Genomic DNA, 19,995 nt, shown 5'->3' with positions numbered 1-19,995 from the left:
CATACAGGTATTGAAGAGCATAGGGGCTTTACCATACTGTAAAAAGAAATGGATAAAACCTGTGTGACATCAGCTGTCTCTTTACAAAGGGTGGTCTCAACAGCTTTTGAAGCCAATCTGTGTCAGCTTCCATATTGAAATCGCTGTCTGAACCAAACTTTGGATCAACCTAATGGCCCGCCCACTAACTTGACTTCCTGTCAGCTAACTAGCTAGCATTCTGGCTGACAGAAAGGTAGCCTCTGCCTGTCAAGCTATCTGCCAATCAAATGAGCCAATCAGTGCGGATTGAGGTTTTACTGAAATATGATCAAAATGATTGTGGTGCAACAAAATTCACCCCCATACAGTGAGAGGACATAAAGACATTAGCTAATGAGACACGTTTGGTTTTTTGAACCAGACTGTAAACTGGATTATTTCTAGTGTAAAAAAAAACGTCTTTTTAGGATGTATGTGTATGGGACTTAAAAGGGCATAATATAATAGATTTTGAAAATTATGATTCACCTGTGCCATTATTGTTAATGTCTGTAAGTTACACCTTTACTTTAGACATTTAGGTGTGTTTTGTAGCTAAACATTTCTGTGGTTTATTAACAGAAAGGAAATATTATAAACTTGCTACAGTTGCTGTTAACCTTGCAAAGCAGATGGATTTGCTAGACTCCATGTCTGTCATCAGTCAAATTCATCTTTAAAAGCTCCAATCCACAACGATGGTGCCGAACTGAACACTGAGGAGAGCAAGGTGGTATTCAAAGCCATTTGAAAAGGCTGCCTCTGTGCGATAATTAGCTCAGATATAGCTTTAGCATAGCATCAGTTTTACTAGAACTGGACCACATTTCTGTATGAAAAAAAGAATGTTTTCGCTTTTCTGTCATCCTGCTTTGGCATGAATTTGTGAGTGTTATAAGGGGAAAGGGTTGGCTGTAATGTGATTGGTTGTATACAATTGCTGCTAGTGGAGTGATTAGCCTGGACATAGCCACAGCGGCAGTTTTGTCTGAACTGGACAACAATTCTTTTTTTAAAAAAAAGGACAGAGAACAACACTGAAAGCTTTTCATGACAAAAATAGATTTTTTTGCTCTTCTTCTGGTCTGTTTCAGCATGAGTTTGTTCATTATGGTTGGGGTTTGCCTGTGTATCCAGGGGCTGCTGCCGCAGTAGCTATTAGTGGGATGTAGCTGTAGGAAAGCGGCAGTTTAATTGGAACTGGACCACATTTCTTTTTAAAGCAGGTGAAAGAGCCACGCTGAAAGCTTGTCTTGGCAGAGTAGATGTTTTTGCACGTCCCCTGATCGGCCTTGGCATCAATTTTATTACAGAGAAGCTTCACCATCAACAGTCTAAGGCAGCGAGAGCCTGTCAGAGTAGCACATGCGCACATCATCATTTTGTCTTGTTGCTCTAGTTATGAATGCACCAGACCAAACGTTCCTCCAATTACCTCTCAGTATTTAAAAAAAAAAAAAAAAGCCAGTCCTTCCCAAACGCTTCCTATGGGATCTTTCCAAAACGACTGTGAAATATACACACACAGTGGATATATGAAATAGTCTATCTAGCGTGTCAGGTTAGCAGTTTACTGCCAACAGGGCTTTATGTTTTAAACTTTTGGGATCCTTCAATTCTCAACCTACAGACATAAAAGACAGCAGAATTGTAAACCCTGTGAACCAATCACTCTGCCAGAACACACAGTTCACTCATTTCAACAGGATCCCCAGATAGTTGCAGTCAGTCATATACTAGGTGTTAACCTGTCTTGTTTGTAGTTAAAAATAAAAAAGAAATATCACATTGACATAAGTATTCAGACCTTTTGCAAAAACCCTTGAAATTTAGCTCAGATGCTTACCATTTCTTTCAATCTTTGCTGAGATGTTTTAACACCTTGATTGGAGTTCATCTGTGGTAATTTAAATTGATTGGACATGATTTGAAAAGGCACACATCTCTCTATCGAGGACCTCACAGCTGACAATGCATATCAGAGCAAAAATAAATCACGAGGTCAAAAAAAAAAAACTGCCTGCAGAGCTCAGAGACAGTGTGGTTGGAAGGCACAGATCTGGGAAAGGCTACAAAATAGTTCTGTTGCACTGAAACTTCCCAAGAGCACAGTGGCACAACCAGGACTCTTCCAAGAGCTGATCGCCTGGCCAAACTTAGCAATCAGGGGAGAAGGTCCTTAGATAGAGAGGTGACAAAGAACCTGATGGTAACTCTGACTGAGCTCCGGAGATCCTGTGTGGAGATGGGACAAAGTCCCAGAAGGACAAACTGCGGCCTTCCATAAATCTGGGCTTTATGGCAGAGTGGCTAGATGGAGGCCCTCCTCGGTGCAGAACACATTCATGCCTGCTTGGAGTTTGTAGATAAATGAGAATAAAACTAATTTTTTTAGACTGTAGCTTCAGACTGCAACATCACAGAATTGGTAAAGGTGAAGGTGGTATTTTCTGAATGCACTGTTAAGTATGCTTGGTATCCCAGTAGAAGGGTCAGAAAACGCAGGACTTTAGGGATCTGTTACTTTGGTACCTTTCCCAACCTTAGACTTTCCTAGTGGAAACACAAATGAATGCATACTGTACCAAACCAATCTGAATCACATCACTGTGGAAATATCACATTAAAGAGAGAGGCTTTAAACACAAATTTAGAAATGGGAACATGCTTAGCATGACCTCTTCTGTTTCTTAATTTCAGTGTGACATAAAATACATTTTACAACTTTTGTTTTAATCCTGGTAATTGAAGTTTTACTTCAATTAACAGACAGAAGCTGTTTAAGAGGTGGGACTGTTCGGTATGTTTCAAGAACACAATAACCACTAAAATTTCTCTACAGAAAAACTCAGAGAGGTGCTGATAACTTACTGCTTTTCAGAAGTATTTGTTGAATTTTTAAACCAGTTGCTATCTTTTTTAAAAAGTTTTATTAATACAACTCTTAACAGTCTTAATGTAATAAACTGGTGTTTCTCTGTCTGGTAAATGTTTATGAATAAATATCAGCTCATACTTACTTGACAATGCCCTGCCTCCAGGGGAATGCAAGTTAAAACACAACACAGATATTAAGAGTTTCTATAGACAAAGCTAGAGAACAACAGCAGCAGCACTCAGGAATTAAGGGTACCGCAAAGGGACAAAAACATGAAAGGGCCCTGAGTGTACAGAAACATGTTAAGGCCCTTTAGAAGAGCAGGAATTTAACAAACCAAATAACTTTTGACATTTTAGTTTTAATGTTTAATTTTGTTTCTTGGGATATTTTACTATCGCAGTTTTAAAGGACTTTATTGGGTTAATTTTGGAAAATATCGATTTAAGTGTTAATTTTGGATTTGACATCCACTATAAGACTTTTACAAATGTACTCTGCATTAAATTTGTACCTTTAAGGTTCCCTTTGTTATCACATGATTTAAACACAGAAACTCACTGACACTGAGGTAACACTGAGACGTTACTGAGAGAAAACACACGCCAACCTGAGACAAGTCCATACCATGTTGAATACAACACGCTACAATAACCATGCAGAAAACTGTGCATGCACCAAAGGAAACTGTTTTTATCTCAACACACAGGAATGCAAACACGCACACTGGTCCACTTCATCTAATATAAAGACACACAACACACAAAAACACACACTGATGCCACTGATCACACATAAAAGCACCCAGTGAAATGTTCATAAAAACTTTGATAAAAGTTTGAGTTCAGTTACATCACAAGTTGTGTCAAAGTCAAAGGCTAATCAACATTTCCAACGTTAAGGAGTTAACAACCTTTAAAAATGCACGAGGAGTTAGAAAGAAAAGGAAAGAATAACACAAACACCTAGAAAAAGAGTCATCACGTTTGACCTGACGGTCCAGTCAGTGTGTTTGTTCATGTGTCTGAGTGTTGTTTGTGAACATACCTCTCCTCAGCTGACAGCTCCTTCACCTGCTGGTGAGGTTTGGTTCCTCTCATCTCTCTGAGGCTCACAGTGTACATCTTGGTAGTGTACTCCACTGCCTTCTCTCGAGCAACGTCACTGTCGTAGCCTTTGGACACACGCAGACAGACACAGCAACAAACGAACACACAAAGAGTCAAATTATATTTCATTCACCACTGCAGGATCATTTAGGTTCATTTTATTGACTAAAGCCCAGGTTTTGGTTAAGAGGGGATTAATACCAATAAGGTGAATGTTTTTTACCTTGTAGAAAGCTTTAGTTTTACATACATTTCACTGATTACAGCATATTTACTGGCACTAAACTGTTCACTTGTGTGAAGTAACCTTTTTTTGTTCCTGTGCAAAGCTTTAAAATGGCATCAAGTCACAAAAATGTAATATTGATATACTGTATATTAATTTGTCTAGTTCTACTTCCAAATTTACAAACAACACTTAAAATTATAAGTCAGCAAAATTCTTTTATGTAGTGCTCTTTACAATTCATGTAGCACTTTAAACAGACATGAAATGTCCTTGGCAAAGTCATTTAGGTAAGTTTTTTTGAGTTTTCTTCCCTCCCTTTCTGTCCTCAAAGGGAAATCTTTCTGATTTCCTCTTCTTGAACCCCCCCCCCCAACTTTTAACTTTTTTTCTAACCCAACTTTCTTAGGTCATTGAAAAGTAGTGGGCACACTTAAGTATCAACATGAGACATTTAAGAGTCGCTGCTGAACAGGCTGATGAGCACTGTTGCTCTGTGTCTTTGTTTCATTGCAGACTTTAACCCCTCGAAGCCTATTGTATCATATTTGATACATACTTTTATGATACCTCTTTCTAATCAAAATGATCATAAATGACTGAAAAAATAACTTTTGAAAACAATCTAAAAAATGATAAAAATGCCCTCAAGTGGATTATCAGTTATCCAAAAACACCTAATGTATCAAATGATAAAAAATATATATAAGTTAAATTTTATGGAAATTTAGAATTTTTTGGATTTCATTAGAAAGTGAAATAAACATTTCAGTTCCAAAAAATGAGAATTTTCTGGCTATAATTTGTGTTTTCAGGCTTTAAAGGGTTAAACATAAAGTTGTGCTGGGATTGTAAAACCCACCTCCATCCTCCTCGATGTCGTCGTCTGACTCCTCACTGTCCACAGGCGGTCTGTTGTCACGGAACAAAGGCCCCTCTCCATCTCCACTAACACCACCTCCTCTCTCCCTCGACCAGATCATCAGGGCGGTGTCAGCCCCGCCCACCGTCAGCAGGGTGGTGTCGTCCTGAGCCCAGCGGACATTTGTCACCTGAGCGCTGTGGCCAACATAACGCTTAAATCGCGCATACTGACCCTGGAGGTATAGAAAAAAAAACATGATACATAACAATGAATGAAAGACTGAAGTACAGGTGATGTAGAGGAAAAAACAAATAACCTGCAATGTTAGTATTTTTCTTAACTGATTGTATTTTTATTGTATGGTTGTCTATGTAATATTGATTTACCAATATTAATATAATGTTTAGCACATCACATCTTTACATCCTGTCTTTACTTTTAGCTCAAACCATCACCATGTTTATTTAACATAAACCATGTGTTTATCTCATATGTCTCCCATATTGTATGTGCACTCATTAAACCGTTGAGCTGTGTTGGTGTCGTACTCTAACAGGGTAGCTGAACAGTTTGAGAAAGCCAAAGTCATCCCCAGTGGCGAGCAGCGTTCTGTCTCTGGTGAGCGACGCAGCGTTGATGTCCGTGATGTCGCTGTACGTCGGCCAGATTCCCTCACAGCTTGAACCCAGAACACACGTCCAGCTTGACCAGCTGATCCGCTCCAGCTTAACAAATTCACGACATAGTACACAAAATACATGTGATTATAAAAAAGCAAAAAGGTAACTTTAGAAAGAAAAGATAAGAATCTTAAATAGGAAATATTTACTTAAAACAAGTGACTGTATAATATTCACCCACTTCAGAGTGACTGACCTAATTCAACTGAGGTCCAGCCAGTTGGTGCTAGTAGTCAGGATTCCTGGCTACCGTTATACCATAAAGACAAAAGAACACTCCACTCAGCTCAGAGAGCTTGAGAAGCTTTGGTGTACATATCTGATTGAGACCTATCCACACAGACTCAGTGCTGTGATTGAAGCCAAAGGTGCATCTACTAAATACTGGCTTGAAGGGGATGAACATTTATGTCATCACTTGTTTTACACTACATACTTTTATTTAATTGGTATTTGTTTGTAGAAATCTGTTATTACTTTAACATGAAAGAGTATTGTTGTAATTTATTTTTGTCAAAAAACCCTGATTATATTGGCCATGACTGATTTATAAAATCAATAAAAGGGTAAACCATCCAAGGAGATGAACACTTTTTATAGCCACTTTAGTTACAGTATTTCTTTTATGTATTTCTTGATCACATAAACACTAAAGCTGGAGGTGCCAAACTAGCTCTTTGAATCCTTCAAATTCAGCATGTGGTGAATATCATCGTTATTCAGCACACCAACTGTGTAAAAACTCTGGACCAGCTGAGTCATGATTTCTGCTGAAATGTGATCGCTGCAAGCAAACCCTGAAAACAGCAGCTAGGTGTTTTTTTTCCTGTTGTTAGACAGCAGATTACTCATGCTGAGACTCTAGTTGAGTCTCAGCACCCTGGAACCTTAAACTGGATTTGTGAAAGAAGTGCTACAATCTGCAGCTATATTCTGTTCAACTATCGGGCATTAGAGCATGTGTGGACGTCTGCTTTTAAATCCACCCACTGTTTGACATGCAGTACCAAAACACTATTATTTCTTGGCTGTTTCCATTTACAATTCAACCACTGACACTCAAAGATAACACACCTCAGAGTTCCTGATGGTTTGTCTTTTTCCTCGAGGGGCTTCAAAGAAAAGCTGTTCTTTGGCTCCTGTGTTCACCTGCAACAGTTTACCTGCAGCACACACAAACACACTCTTTTACAGTAAGACATTACACAATCAGATAAAGTAACAAACTAAAAAAACATTATCAGCTCCATTTAAAACACTAAGCTGTTGAACCTGTACTTTTTCTCACACAAATGAGTCCAATGGGTATTCAAGTGAGCTGACATGTCTGCCATTTCAATGAAACTTTCACATCACACTTTCTTTCACATCACACTTTCTTTCACATCACACTAGCTTTGCTTGCAAGGTGCATCTACTATTAATGATGTTTGGGATACAAGATGGCTGGCAAATAAATCAAGAAGTTCTCATGAAATGAGAATAGTGGCTACGTAAATAAAATAGAAGACCGTATTATCAATTTTATTATTTTACAAAGGTTTTCATTTTCTTATTATTATACATATATTTTTAATTGTCCCAATATGTAATTCTGCGGCAGATTAACTTAAACTGAAATACTTATTAGAAGCACTATTAATTGTTTTTAGTATCATTCTGATTTATATTTTTATCAGTACAGTACACGTCATAAATTTAGGCCTCAGCCTGTGTAGCTGGGTTCCTGCATTGCCTGGGTCCCAACTTGGTTCTATTGTTTTTATGGTACTTGATGTCTGTGTCTTGCCTGCATCCTGATGAGGTCCATGATGTCTTAGTTGTGTAGTATCGCATGATGTCTGCACTCTGATTGATGACCTGTGATCTCAAAGTTTGCATGGCATCACATGACATCTGGGTTTTTTAATGGATTTTGATGTTGTTTAATTATCTTGATCATATTTTTGGTCAGATTCTTTAAGTGTTTTGGATTCTGCTGATGTTGTCAGGTGTCATTTGTTCTGTCTTCTTTATCCTTATTTGGGTTTTGTTGCTTTGTTCTTCTGTTTGCTTCTACCTATGTCAAAGCACCATGTAAACCCATGTATTCAAAGGTGCTATAAAAATAAAATTATTACTATTTCTATTATTTATTTATTTATTATTAATATGTTTGTTTTTTCTTTAACCTGTCAAGATACCAGTTTAAAATATTTTTTGCAGCAGAGATGTTATGATCTACAGATCCTGCAATCATTCAACACAATATTTTGAGGCAATTGCCATGTTAATCTATAAATTGGTTCACTCTATAATGTAATACAATTTTTACACTATTAGGAGAAAAATATTCTGCTTGCTTCATAACGTAATAACAGATGCAAACATAATAAATTGTTACATTATGCACTAAAAGTTATGTTGTGGCAGCATTTTGGTACTTATCAACCAGTTATTATATTATGAGTTTTTATCACATTATTTTGATTGCATTATGCCTGACTGTTACATTATCACCTCTTACAGGGTGAAAACACATCTATAAGTGAAGTTTGGATTTGTTAGAGATAAAGGGAAGCAGAATTCTGATTTTACCTCGGTTGTCCCAGTCGATGTGAGTGATGTAACTGGACGCTCCTTTACAGATGCCCACCCTCTTACTGCTCAGCACATTGTAGATGTCCACAAAGCTATCATGGGATGCCACCGCCAAGAATTTCCCTGAGTCTGAGAACAAGTGTTTAAAAGAAAAAATAAGATTGAAGAGAAGATGAGTGGATTTATCTTCGGTGGCAGTAATTATGTTTATAAAGTTTATGTCTGTGTGTACCAGGGGTGAAGCGGACGTCAGAGATGGCATCACGGCGATGGTGGAAGCTCAGCAGATCCTCTAGCGTGTCAGCATTCACCACGAGCACACCGCCATCACTTAAACCAACCGCCAATGCTTTTCCATCAGGAGAGAAGGCACAGCAGCGACCACCTTTAAAAAAAGAACCTTTAGTTTAGCTAACATGATGGTGAATAATTCTAAGTGGGTTAATTCAAGAGGTGATGTGTTAAGTAGCTAGTTAAATATTACCTGATCTGTTATCAATCATACTATCTGATTACCCTTATTTCCTCTGTATTATTTACTATCTTAAGGTGTTTGGCCCTTATCTCTATTTTTGTTTGTTAGACAACATTCAGAGTCAACATGAAGATGCAAATACACAGCCACATGATGCAAAGTTTGCATACTTTCAGAAGTTCGGCAGGGAAACTTGATGGAAAAATGGATGTCATCAATTGACCATAATAGTGTTGGAACTGTCCAGAAATAGCAATAGAAGTGTTTTTTACTTTACTCAGAAAACAACTTCCGGAAAAGTTGCCTACTTGCATACAGACTTGTCAAACGTGCATAAAATGCATAGTAAAATGTTAGTCTGAGCACGAATGCAAACATTTCTGACAAGAATCAGTCAGCCTTGTAAATATTAAAACACCGTACAATCAAGCCAAGTAAATTTTCTCAAGATGTGCCATTTAGTACAAATTTGCCCTTTCTTCTTTTACTCAACATTAACTAAGAGGGAATATTTTATTGTACCATATTTATAAACACATTTGTATAAATAAAGACGTTAAGTTGTTACATCAAAATTAAAGTGTTAAAAGGTACTTCTATGGGAATAAAGGAAAAACTGTGCAGTTTGTGCTGTTTCAATCCTGCTTTTTACTTCTGTAATACAGTTAATTTCCCTGTTGTGAGAAAATGAAGGTTTATCTGATTTTCTCTTTTCTTATTTATCTCATAATCAGCAGATATAACACATAATTTGTTAGATCAGACAGAAACATTTAAAGTCGGTTCCTTTTTCTCACCTCTCTTCAGCTTGCGGACCGCAACCATTCGGTGATTGGCTGACGTCTCCCACAGTCTCAGAGTTTTATCGTCGCTGACAGTGGCACAGACAGGGAGAAGAGGGTGAGGGGCCAGACCCCAAACCTCACCCTCCATGTGACCCTGTACAATGAAATCACACAGGGGAATCAGGAGTGAGACATAATAACCTGCTTTAATTATCAGCCTACATCAGCCCTGGGCTTTGCCTCTCAGGCTCCACAGAGGCAGCACTATCTAAATCTAAAAGGGACTTGGTTTGACCCAGGAGCAGTGTTTCACATGATGTTTAATAATGAAGTCTGATATTTGCTATTATTTAAATAATAAATGTACAGTGTGTTTGCAAGTTAGATGGTATGCAGGAGTTAACCAGTCAGTTTTAAATACACATTAATCAACACAAAACATGCTAAGAATGCACAGGCACACCTCTCTATGCATGCATCACAGCATGCTAACAGCTAAAAGCACTCAGGGGGCTTTAGGGAGCATACCACACACTCCATACAAACACAAACACACACATTCTCTCTCTAAATGTGCATATCTAGTCTGGAAAGTGTCTTGATCTGTTCTTTTTTAGTGTGTGTAAATTCTCATCGATCTGCTGCAGACAGCTCTCCTCACCATGGCAACTCTTTTGAGACTCGACCTTTAGGTTATGGAACTATTTATTTATTTATATATTTATTTAACAGAGGCAGAAATAACATTGAACTCTTCAGTCCTCCAGACTCCACTGACAAAACATTGTTTTCTTGTCACTTTGGCAGATGAAAGTGTTAGACAAAACAGAGGTATTATACTGTGTTCAAAACAATGGAATCGTCATTATGTTAATTATGTATGTATTAAAAGAACAAAGACTTTGAAAAGCTACATCTACTTCATTAGACATGCTTTAAGGAGGGGAATAAATCCATCAAAAGCTGCTGGCAAACTTCTTCAAGGTTAAATTAGTGACATCAAGAAATAACCCAATATATGTTGCCTGGGACTCCTATTTCTGTTGCTGTAGTCTCAAAATAGTCATCAATAATATTTGATCTTGGAGCGTAAAATTCCAATATTGTGACAGCTTTGAGCAGAAAACTGGGCTAGTAACTGTCCCAACAAACCTGCACCAGCAGAGTCATGGGTCCGGTCTTGTCAATCTCGAGGACTTCTCCGTTTTTTGTTCCTACCAGGATGTGACCGTGACCCAGAGTGATTGCTCTGATGGACGGGTTATCCTCCAGGAGCAGACCTGCGCACACAGACAAACTCACAGCCATCTGAATGGTAGATTATCAGAGAGTCCATCCGTTCAAGATAACTTTCCTAAAATAAGTTCAGTGTCACAAACAGAGCTGCATTTCAGTATTTGTCCACCAGATGGCAGTGGTGAATTGTTAATAGCACCTTGAAATGGTAAAAGTTTCTGCTTTATTTGAGACATCAAAATTACGGCTTGAATCTCTCTGTGTCCTCTTCCTTTTGGTTCAGACTAGCTGCATACGTTACCCTTTCATTCTAAATTCATTAATACTATTTAAACATTTCAACACATTCATTGTTAAGGGTTGTATATCAAATTTCAAGTATAGATGTAGGTCGATATTAGTGGCTTACAATTATCCTTGCTTAAGTTGAACTTTCACTCATATTGATTCCTACTATGGTACCCTGACAGCATGCAGGCGATGAAGTGCAATATTTCTCATCAAAGCCTCGGACAAAGCATCAAAGCCACAAACCTATGAAAGGCATGCTCCACCCTTCTCTAGTGCCTTTGCTTTTATGGATTGAGAAATCTTTGTAAAACAATATGAAGTCCATGAAGTGTTTGTGCCGGTTTAGCTCACTTTGTAGTGCAGGTGCCCATAAACAGAGGCTATAATCCTTAACGCACTGGTTGCGGCATCGATTCCCCGTCTCAGTGCTGTTTGCTGCTTCGGTAAAGAATGCACCAGCTTGTGTTCTGGCCAGAGTGAGTATGAGCACATCACTCCGTGGTGGCTTCCGTTCAGTTGAGAGCAGACTCTAAGGTGCTGCTCTTGACTTATAAAATAGTGAATGGCATTGCACCATGCTACTTGTATGATTTGGTGAACCTGTATGCCTACACATGATTTGCGTCCCCAGGGGACTGGGCTCTTGAGTGTCCCAACGGTCTGCGTTAAGGCAGATGGTGAACAGATTTTTTGTTTCCATGCACCAAAGTTGTGAAACCATCTACCTGTAGATGTTAGGCAGGCTTGTTCTACTAATGTAATTAACCCTCTGAGCCCTCAGCTATTCTTTTTTTTTTTACCATTGTCTTGCCTGGACTTCTTGTCCTAAAAAGCTTATAAAACATCAACCCTGTGGTGTACAGTCAAACTCTAAACACCATTTTCAGGGCAACCTGGGCTTTAAGACTGTGCTGCAGTGATGTCACCAGAATTAAAAAAAAAAGTTATGAGGTTACAGAGACAAAAGAAAAAAATAAACAGAAATTAAAATTTCAAGACTTTTATGTATTACATACAGTTAACATTAATGACCAAAGTTTTCTTTTTTTAATCACAAACTTGTTCTCCGATTATTTTGCGACAAAAAAGTAGAAAAAAAATTCTGTGAGATAAAAATCTTCAGTAAGTTTTTACAAAAAAAGTCCTGGCACTTTCGGGAGTTTGAGTCATTATTTAAAGCAGTTCCTGTCCGCAGTGACTTTGAGGGACACATCACAGCCTCTCTGTGTCTCTTTCTCTCTATTATGAGTCATTTGCTCTCTTCTCCAGTTTCTTAGTGTTTACACATGTACTATTCAGAAAAGCATAACGTGACAATTGAACAACCTGCCATTGGTTGTCACAGCCCAGTCACAATGCATTCTTGGGTACAAGGGGCAATATGGTGGACGGCATAGCAGCTAGCTGCAGGAATGATCGAAACATGGATTTTGAATGGATAAAAAACATTCAATATTGGAGTTACTGGTGTGGATTTAATCTTTGAAGACAGAAAAAAAAGCTGCCAATTCCAGGCTTGCTAGAAAACATTCAGTAGGAGCTATGGAGGCATGGATAGCGTCATTAGAATGGCACAATGCAGGGCTTTCAGAGGTAAAAAAAAAAAAGTAAGATGCTTTGATTTATGGTTCAAAAGTCATTTAACTTTGAATAACACCTGTCTCTTCTTGTCATATATGAAAACGCCACAATCTCATACTCTTCCAGTGTCATGAGTGTGTCTAGATTATTTTTAGAATATGTGTTTGGTACTTCCTTGTGTTCCTGTTTTTATTTCATTTGTTCACCTATTCTTGCATTTCCTCTGTCTTTGTGTTTAATATTCCCTCATTTATTTTCTAGAATTTCCTGTTATATTTTTGTCTTTTACCCTCCATGTGTTCCTTGTGTTACTTTATACTATTCTTGAAGTTCAGTTTCTTTTGCTTACTGCTTTCTTGTCCCTGGTGTTTCATGTCTCTTTACTTCCTTGTAATTCCCTCCTAAGAGATTGTGTAATTCTTCTTTGGTGTGGACCGGCTAGACATGGCGCATTGCTAGATTGTGTAGTTTATAGTCTCACCTGTGTCTGATTATCTTGGTGAGTAAGCAGTCTCTGCACTTCTGCCATGCTGTGTGCCTTTATTTTGCACAACCCATAAAACTCATGTACTTTCTTGATTTCTAATATTTTGTGGCCATTATTGCCTCAGTTAAACAGAAGCAGAAGACTGACAGAAGATGCAGAGAAAAGAAGAGATGCTGTGATAAGACTACTGCCTAATCTCAGCAGGCAGAGCATCCCAGAGCTATGCCATGAAAAAGCATGTGGGTTTCAGAGTGATGTTTGATGTTTTAGATGTGATGGTCTCCAGTGGTGATTTTAAGGGACGGAGCTTTGTGTACCTTTGGACCCCGGGGACAGCGCTGCTCTCTTGATGGCATACGTCTTCAGACAGCGGTCAAACATGTCATCCCACAGCTCCACCACGCCGTCCTTCCCGCCTGTCACAAAGCCCTGGAAACAAATTGTTTTCACTGAGTTCCTGATATTTCAATAGGAGATGAGGACTGTGTTGTACTTAAACTAAACAGAAACATGTCAGATCCACCAGAGACATCCACCTCCCCCTCCTTCAACTCTGTGGGCTGTCAGCCTTCACTCTTGTCTTTTCCTCCTGACAGATTTTTTTCTTTCTCTCCTTCTCCCACTCAGCCTGAAATCTTTAGATCTGCTTCATTTTTAATCTGAAAACTCTCACCAGGTCGATGTATTAAAGAGTCTATTTTTACAGCAATTCAACTCAGAGAGTCATAAAACATTCACTGGCTCCCCGAGCACTGACATGATACAGATATTCAAGTTTCTTGTTCAAAGACACAGGCTGAGAAGAGGTAGCTGTGAGTATTTATTTTTTTTTTGTTTTTGATATTATTCCTTATAAATCATTCATCCTTAAACAAAAACTTTTCATTATGAACATGAAAGTGTTCATCACCAGGAAACTGAGTTACAGCTAACGTCCCCTGCTCAGTGTTTTACTGTAGGACACCATTCGTTTTCAAGTTGACAAGAGACAGACAAAAGCCACTGAAGCACAAACTAAAGCTTGCTTTACTTGAGTGAACTTAACTCTGCCTGAAGTTGATTATTGTTTAACTCTTATGGACCAGAGGAATAAAGCCCAATGTTAAGAAATAAGCATAGAAAAGGTCCTCTGTGACTTGTTACTGATGTTCTCTGTGAATACACAATACTTTCACTAAAGAGGATAAAAACTGTGCTGAATAAAAGGCTGTGGTTGATACACCACTAAGAGGGAGCTGTGAAAGTCTGATAAGTGTTCCCTCTGATGTCTCTTGGGTCAGTTTTTGTTGGGATTTAAGACTTGGTGCTCTGTTGCAGGCTGGATATTTGGCACTACTTTTGCTACTTCTAGCATTACATGCTTGACTCTTAAAACAAACTCTAGTGGCTGATTGCATTGCATTGTCGTAAACGTAGGGGCCAATGGTTTCTTTAAATTTCATAGACTGTACCTGCTGGATTCCTTTGCCTCCTTTAACAAGAGAGGATTTGAGCCAACAGGCGCTTGAGTTACTGCTGACCAACAGGTTGAAAGAGACTTAATAAAATGTGAGAGTTCATTACTAGTAGTTTCATCATGTCCATATAACCTTACCCTGCTCTACTGTACAAGAATAGGTCTTTAAAATCTCTAACATTCTTCTTTAAACTAATGCTTGCATCACATTACATGTTTTAATCAGGGTTATACTGCTGTGTAGTCTGTCAGGTCTGTTGGCGGAGTCAAAGCAGGATTTTTTTTTTTAAATCAACCTTTATCTAATCTTGAGAAGTCATTGAGGGCATGCACTCTTTTAATGACACCAAGAAACCAATTAAGACAAATAGACAAAAGATAGAAGAAGGAAAAACAAAACAAAACAAAAAAAAATGTGAGCATCACAAAATGAACATATTACAGTAAGAAACAGTCACATTCCTTTGTACAGTAGTTCATAATCCTGTTTTTGAATGTGCCAACACTGACTATTGTGTTGAGCTTTATTGTATATTATAAGGTTTCCAAGCTGTGTGCAACACAAAAGGTAAAGGAAGATTTTCCAATTTTAGTATGTATAGGTGGTACTGCAAGCGTTAGACAATAACTTGACTGAGTCCGGTATTGACTATCTGCCAGGGGTGGAAAGTAACTTATTCCATTTACTCAAGTTACTGTAATTGAGTAGCTTTTTTGTGTATTTGTACTTTTCTGAGTATTTTTTAAATCACTACTTTTACTTAAGTATATTTTGGGGTAAGTATTGTACTTCACTATGTTTTAAAAAGCATCAAGTACCGAGTAAAAGAAAAAAAACATTAAAAGCCAAAATGAGGAGGTTCTAGCTTTCTGTCAAAAACAAGACAATGGGCAGAAGTTTTACTTTCACCACACATTATGCTCAGTAGCAAGAGAATTTCCACCTAAAACAGCTGTTGCATTTGGCTACAGGTAAGTCTCACCTTATAAAAAAAACCTGGTTTTAATTTCATATTCTCTTCTAGTTGTTTCATATATAGGAAAGATCATATTTTAGTGTATAACCTCCTCAGGAGTCAAAAGTAGCTACTCACAACTTTGAGTACATTTGAAATGACTTACATTTTACTTGAGTAGTAACATAAACCAGTACTTTTACTTCTACTTATGTATTTTTTTTAGCCAAAGTCACTTTACTTTTACCTGACTACAATAGTCTAGTACTTTTTTTCACTTCCGCTATCTGCCTAGTTTAACAAAAGTTTTTTAGGAAGGCAGATTTCCAGTGAGAGCTTTAGAGATACACTATATTACCAAAAGTATTCACTCACCCATCCAAATAATTGAAATCAGGTGTTCCAATCACTTCCATGTCCACATGTGTATAAAATCAAGCACCTAGGCATGCAGACTGTTTCTACAAACATTTGTGAAAGAATGGGTCGCTCTCAGGAGCTCAGTGAATTCCAGCGTGGTACTGTGATAGGATGCCATCTGTGCAACAAGTCCAGTCATGAAATTTTCTCGTTCCTAAATATTCCACAGTCAACTGTCAGTGGTATTATAACAAAGTGGAAGCGATTGGGAACGACAACAACTCAGCCATAAAGTGGTGGGCCACGTAAAATGATGGAGCAGGGTCAGTGGATGCTGAGGCACATAGTGCGCAGAGGTCGCCAACTTTCTGCAGAGTCAATCACTGCAGACCTCCAAACTTCATGTGGCCCTCAGATTAGCTCAAGAACAGTGCATAGAGAGCTTCATGGAATAGGTTTCAATTGCCGAGCAGCTGCATCCAAGCCACACATCACCAAGTGCAATGCAAAGCGTCAGATGCAGTGGTGTAAAGCACGCCGCCACTGGACTCTGGAGTCCAAGTTTGGTGCAGGGGGGATTATGGTGTGGGGTTGTTTTTCAGGAGCTGGGCTTGGCCCTTTTGTTCAAGTGAAAGGAACTCTGAATGCTTCAGCATACCAAGAGATTTTGGACAATTCGATGCTCCCAACTTTGTGGGAACAGTTTGGGGATGGCCCCTTCCTGTTCCAACATGACTGTGCACCAGTGCACAAAGCAAGGTCCATAGAGACATGGATGAGAGAGTGTGGTGTGGATGAACTTGACTGGCCTGCACAGAGTCCTGACCTCAACCTGATAGAACACCTTTGGGATGAATTAGAGCGGAGACTGAGAGCCAGGACTTCTTGTCCAACATCAGTGTGTGACCTCACAAATGCGCTTCTGGAAGAATGCTCAAAAATTTCCATAAACACACTCCTAGACCTTGTGGAAAACCTTCCCAGGAGAGTTGAAGCTGTTATAGCTGCAAAGGGTGGATCAACGTTATATTAAACCCTATGGATTAAGAATGGGATATCACTTAAGTTCATATGCAAGTCAAGGCAGGTGAGCGAATACTTTTGGCAATATAGTGTAAATAGTAGCCAGTGTCTCTCACGTCTAACTGTTAATGAGGGCAAACCAACTTTGTCATACAGGCTGCAATGATAAGTGGAGAATCTGTCACCCATAATAAATCTAGGGGCCAGGGTTGCCAGGTCAGTGGTTCTGAGGCAGAACTTTTTACGCATTGCCACGGGTAGATATTTTTTTTGTCCGCAGGTTGAGTCGACCCATTTTTGATGTCTTGTGTACTAGTATATGTTCTTAATATCCAAAGCAGAATAAACTTCTTTATTTACCCTCAAATACAACTACATCAACCAGCAGAGAAGCAGGAACACATAGAGCATGGCACACAACCAAAGATGTTGTGTTTAGACATTTGAGAGCAGTAAAAATACCATGTATGTCATTCTTTTAGCTTGTAATTGGATGACTTTTTCTAAAATGAATCAAAATACACAAAAATGAAAATGTTATTCTTTTGAATAGGTACTACAAGTTTTTGTACACTGAGGCCATTTTGTGTCAAATTTGCCCCATATTTATTGAATTTATTTAAAATTAAACATTGATCTATGTGGATAATTTAAAACACATTTGGAGTCCTGGGCTCTCATTTATAAAAGCTGGGTATGCACAACAAAAGTCTGTGATCTATGCAAGCAGACCAGATGGTAACTGATTAATAAATAATTTAACTAAATACAAAACTTTATCACATTATCATTAGCAACAGTTTCATTTTGTTTCCTTACAATAAAATGTGTTAATGTTTATCTTTTATGGTTTTTCCTCAAGTAATCAGGGTAAATGAAGGTTAAACTTTGATAGTGAAATAATGGCAGCTTTTTAAAAGATAAATATTTTCATATTAGGGTGTAATATATGGCTCTTTAGGCATGTGTAAAAATAGAACTACCTGCTGATGATGATGTGATAAAGTTTTGCATTAAGTCAATTCACATATTCAATCTGGCTTCAACTCATGTGACTATCATGTCATGTGCCGAATGTTCTAATGATGGTGTATCAGGACTAGAAAAAGTATGTTTTTTAGAGAAGTCATCAAACCCAACGTCATTTAACCTCCACAGGAGTATATTGTGAGTTTGCAGCTCTTTGATTGCCCAATCAGACACCATGACTATCATGACAGACAAAAGATTGTCTGGGCATAAGAGGTACTGACAGTAAAGAGAGCTTTTTGTTAGATGTGACCTTGATTAACTCCAGTTCAGACACTATTTACATACAGATATTGTACTCATGAGACGGAGAGAAAGACTGAAAGTTCAAAGCAAACAGAATGTGATAACAACCTAACAAAGCAATGAGATTTTGTGAATTCAGGGGAGTGTTCTGGTGAAATCAAACCCCCCCCCCCCCCGTCAGCCTCTCTATTGGCTTGTCTGTCTGAAAATCCTGTTACATAAAGAGAGAGATTCATGGAGTGAATGTGTGAGAGAGAGATAAAACAATGAAAGGAGAAAAAGAGAGAGAAGAGGGGAAAGAAGGGAGGGGAAGCAGATGCATGACAGCGAAAAACATGTAAATAAAGTGCACGTCTGCTCACTCCTACATTGAGGTTTTTGGGCATTTAGCCGACAATCCTATTCAGCATGACTAACGCTGAGTGCAAGTGGGTTCAACCACACATAGACACACACAGCTCACAAAGACACACACTAAGCTGAAGAATGTAAACAGATCATTAGTAGGAGGAAAATCGTCTGGAGAACCGATCACACTGTTTCATGAAAATCTGGACCTGAAGACATTTTAATCTTTCAGATTTCTTGATTCATAAAGCAGATTAAAAGAAGCTCTCTCCCTCACAAACACAAACCTCACCTTGTCCAGAGAGAACATGGCGAACACTGGTCCATCATGAGCTTTGACTGTTTTTATCAGCAGCGGTTCCTTCCAGATGTAAACATCTCCTGTAGCAGCTCCCGTGAACACCAGCCCCTCGCTGCGTCCGTAACACACCGACATCATCGTCTCTGGCCGGCTGATGCTCCTGAATGCACCACGCTTGAATGTCAGACCACCACCTGGAGACAGATAGAGGCCACTATGGTAAGACAGAGCTTTACTTTGATTTGAATCTGATATTGAACCGCTAGGGATCTCTATATACCTAAAACAGCCAGCGGGTAAAATTGATCCATTTTTAGGGTGCAGTGATTTTTAGAAATGGCTCGGATCAGCTTAATAAATCACAGACACTGAATAGATGATTAAACAAACAGAAAACAGGATCACTATTTGAATAATGATTCATCACATCCAAAATAAGGACTTTCCATTCAAACATCTGCTTGTTTTGTGGGGTGAAGAAGAAAGGGAAATCGTTGATTTTTTTTTGCCCACATGGTAGTTCTGGATATAAATGGCCATTCAAAAAATTTTGATTTGTTTAATGTTAATTATTAATTCTGCACTGGTTTTGTCTGACATTCAGCTTTTTTAATGTGCATCACTTTGAGCTGCAGATAAAAAGACATCACTGTTACAGATAAATAATGTCTTAGCTCAAGTTTTAAAACTATAAATGGAAATGATCACATTTTAGATTTATTATTTTAAACATCATCCAAACTGCAGAAATTTCTCTTTAAAAGTGCACAGATTAAACTTTTTCCACAATAATCTTAAGTATCCAAGAATACAATAGCACCAAGGTAATAATGGTTTTGGCTTTTTCATTAGTTTCTGTTCTTATTTCGTTTTCACTTTCTGTGTTGGATTTCAGTTTAGTTTTTATTAGTTTTGACTGCTGGTTTGTCAGTTTAGTTTAGTTTTTATTTTGCAAAAATGCTTCGTTTTAGTTCAGTTTTTATTGGTTTTAGTGTTAGTTGTAGTATTTTTACAGATAGATGTCTGGGCTGGGTGAGTGTCATGCATTTTTAGAAAAATATT

The 19,995-nt window shown here is 38.3% G+C and overlaps 1 protein-coding gene across 2 annotated transcripts in view; it reads right to left on the bottom strand.

Annotated features, from left to right (window-relative positions):
- The window catches only part of LOC121510579 (echinoderm microtubule-associated protein-like 6), a 144,663-nt gene that overhangs the window by 25,179 nt on the left and 99,489 nt on the right, over positions 1-19,995 (bottom strand). Inside the window, exons 20-30 of one of the 2 annotated variants that reach the window (XM_041788659.1) lie at positions 18,925-19,127; positions 13,532-13,643; positions 10,772-10,899; positions 9,632-9,773; positions 8,592-8,744; positions 8,357-8,488; positions 6,854-6,942; positions 5,648-5,824; positions 5,097-5,331; positions 3,947-4,073; positions 3,042-3,056 (exon numbers count right to left, since the gene is read on the bottom strand). In XM_041788659.1, coding sequence (XP_041644593.1) covers positions 3,042-3,056; positions 3,947-4,073; positions 5,097-5,331; positions 5,648-5,824; positions 6,854-6,942; positions 8,357-8,488; positions 8,592-8,744; positions 9,632-9,773; positions 10,772-10,899; positions 13,532-13,643; positions 18,925-19,127 — 1,513 coding nt within the window. The remainder of the gene's footprint in view (positions 1-3,041; positions 3,057-3,946; positions 4,074-5,096; positions 5,332-5,647; positions 5,825-6,853; positions 6,943-8,356; positions 8,489-8,591; positions 8,745-9,631; positions 9,774-10,771; positions 10,900-13,531; positions 13,644-18,924; positions 19,128-19,995) is intronic. The other variant, XM_041788660.1, reaches the window with a different exon arrangement.

The sequence above is a fragment of the Cheilinus undulatus genome, linkage group 6 (assembly GCF_018320785.1).
Source record: "Cheilinus undulatus linkage group 6, ASM1832078v1, whole genome shotgun sequence".
Classification (NCBI taxonomy): Eukaryota; Metazoa; Chordata; class Actinopteri; order Labriformes; family Labridae; genus Cheilinus; species Cheilinus undulatus.
Note: the sequence above shows the minus strand (reverse complement) of the source record. Positions and strands in the feature narration are given on the sequence as shown.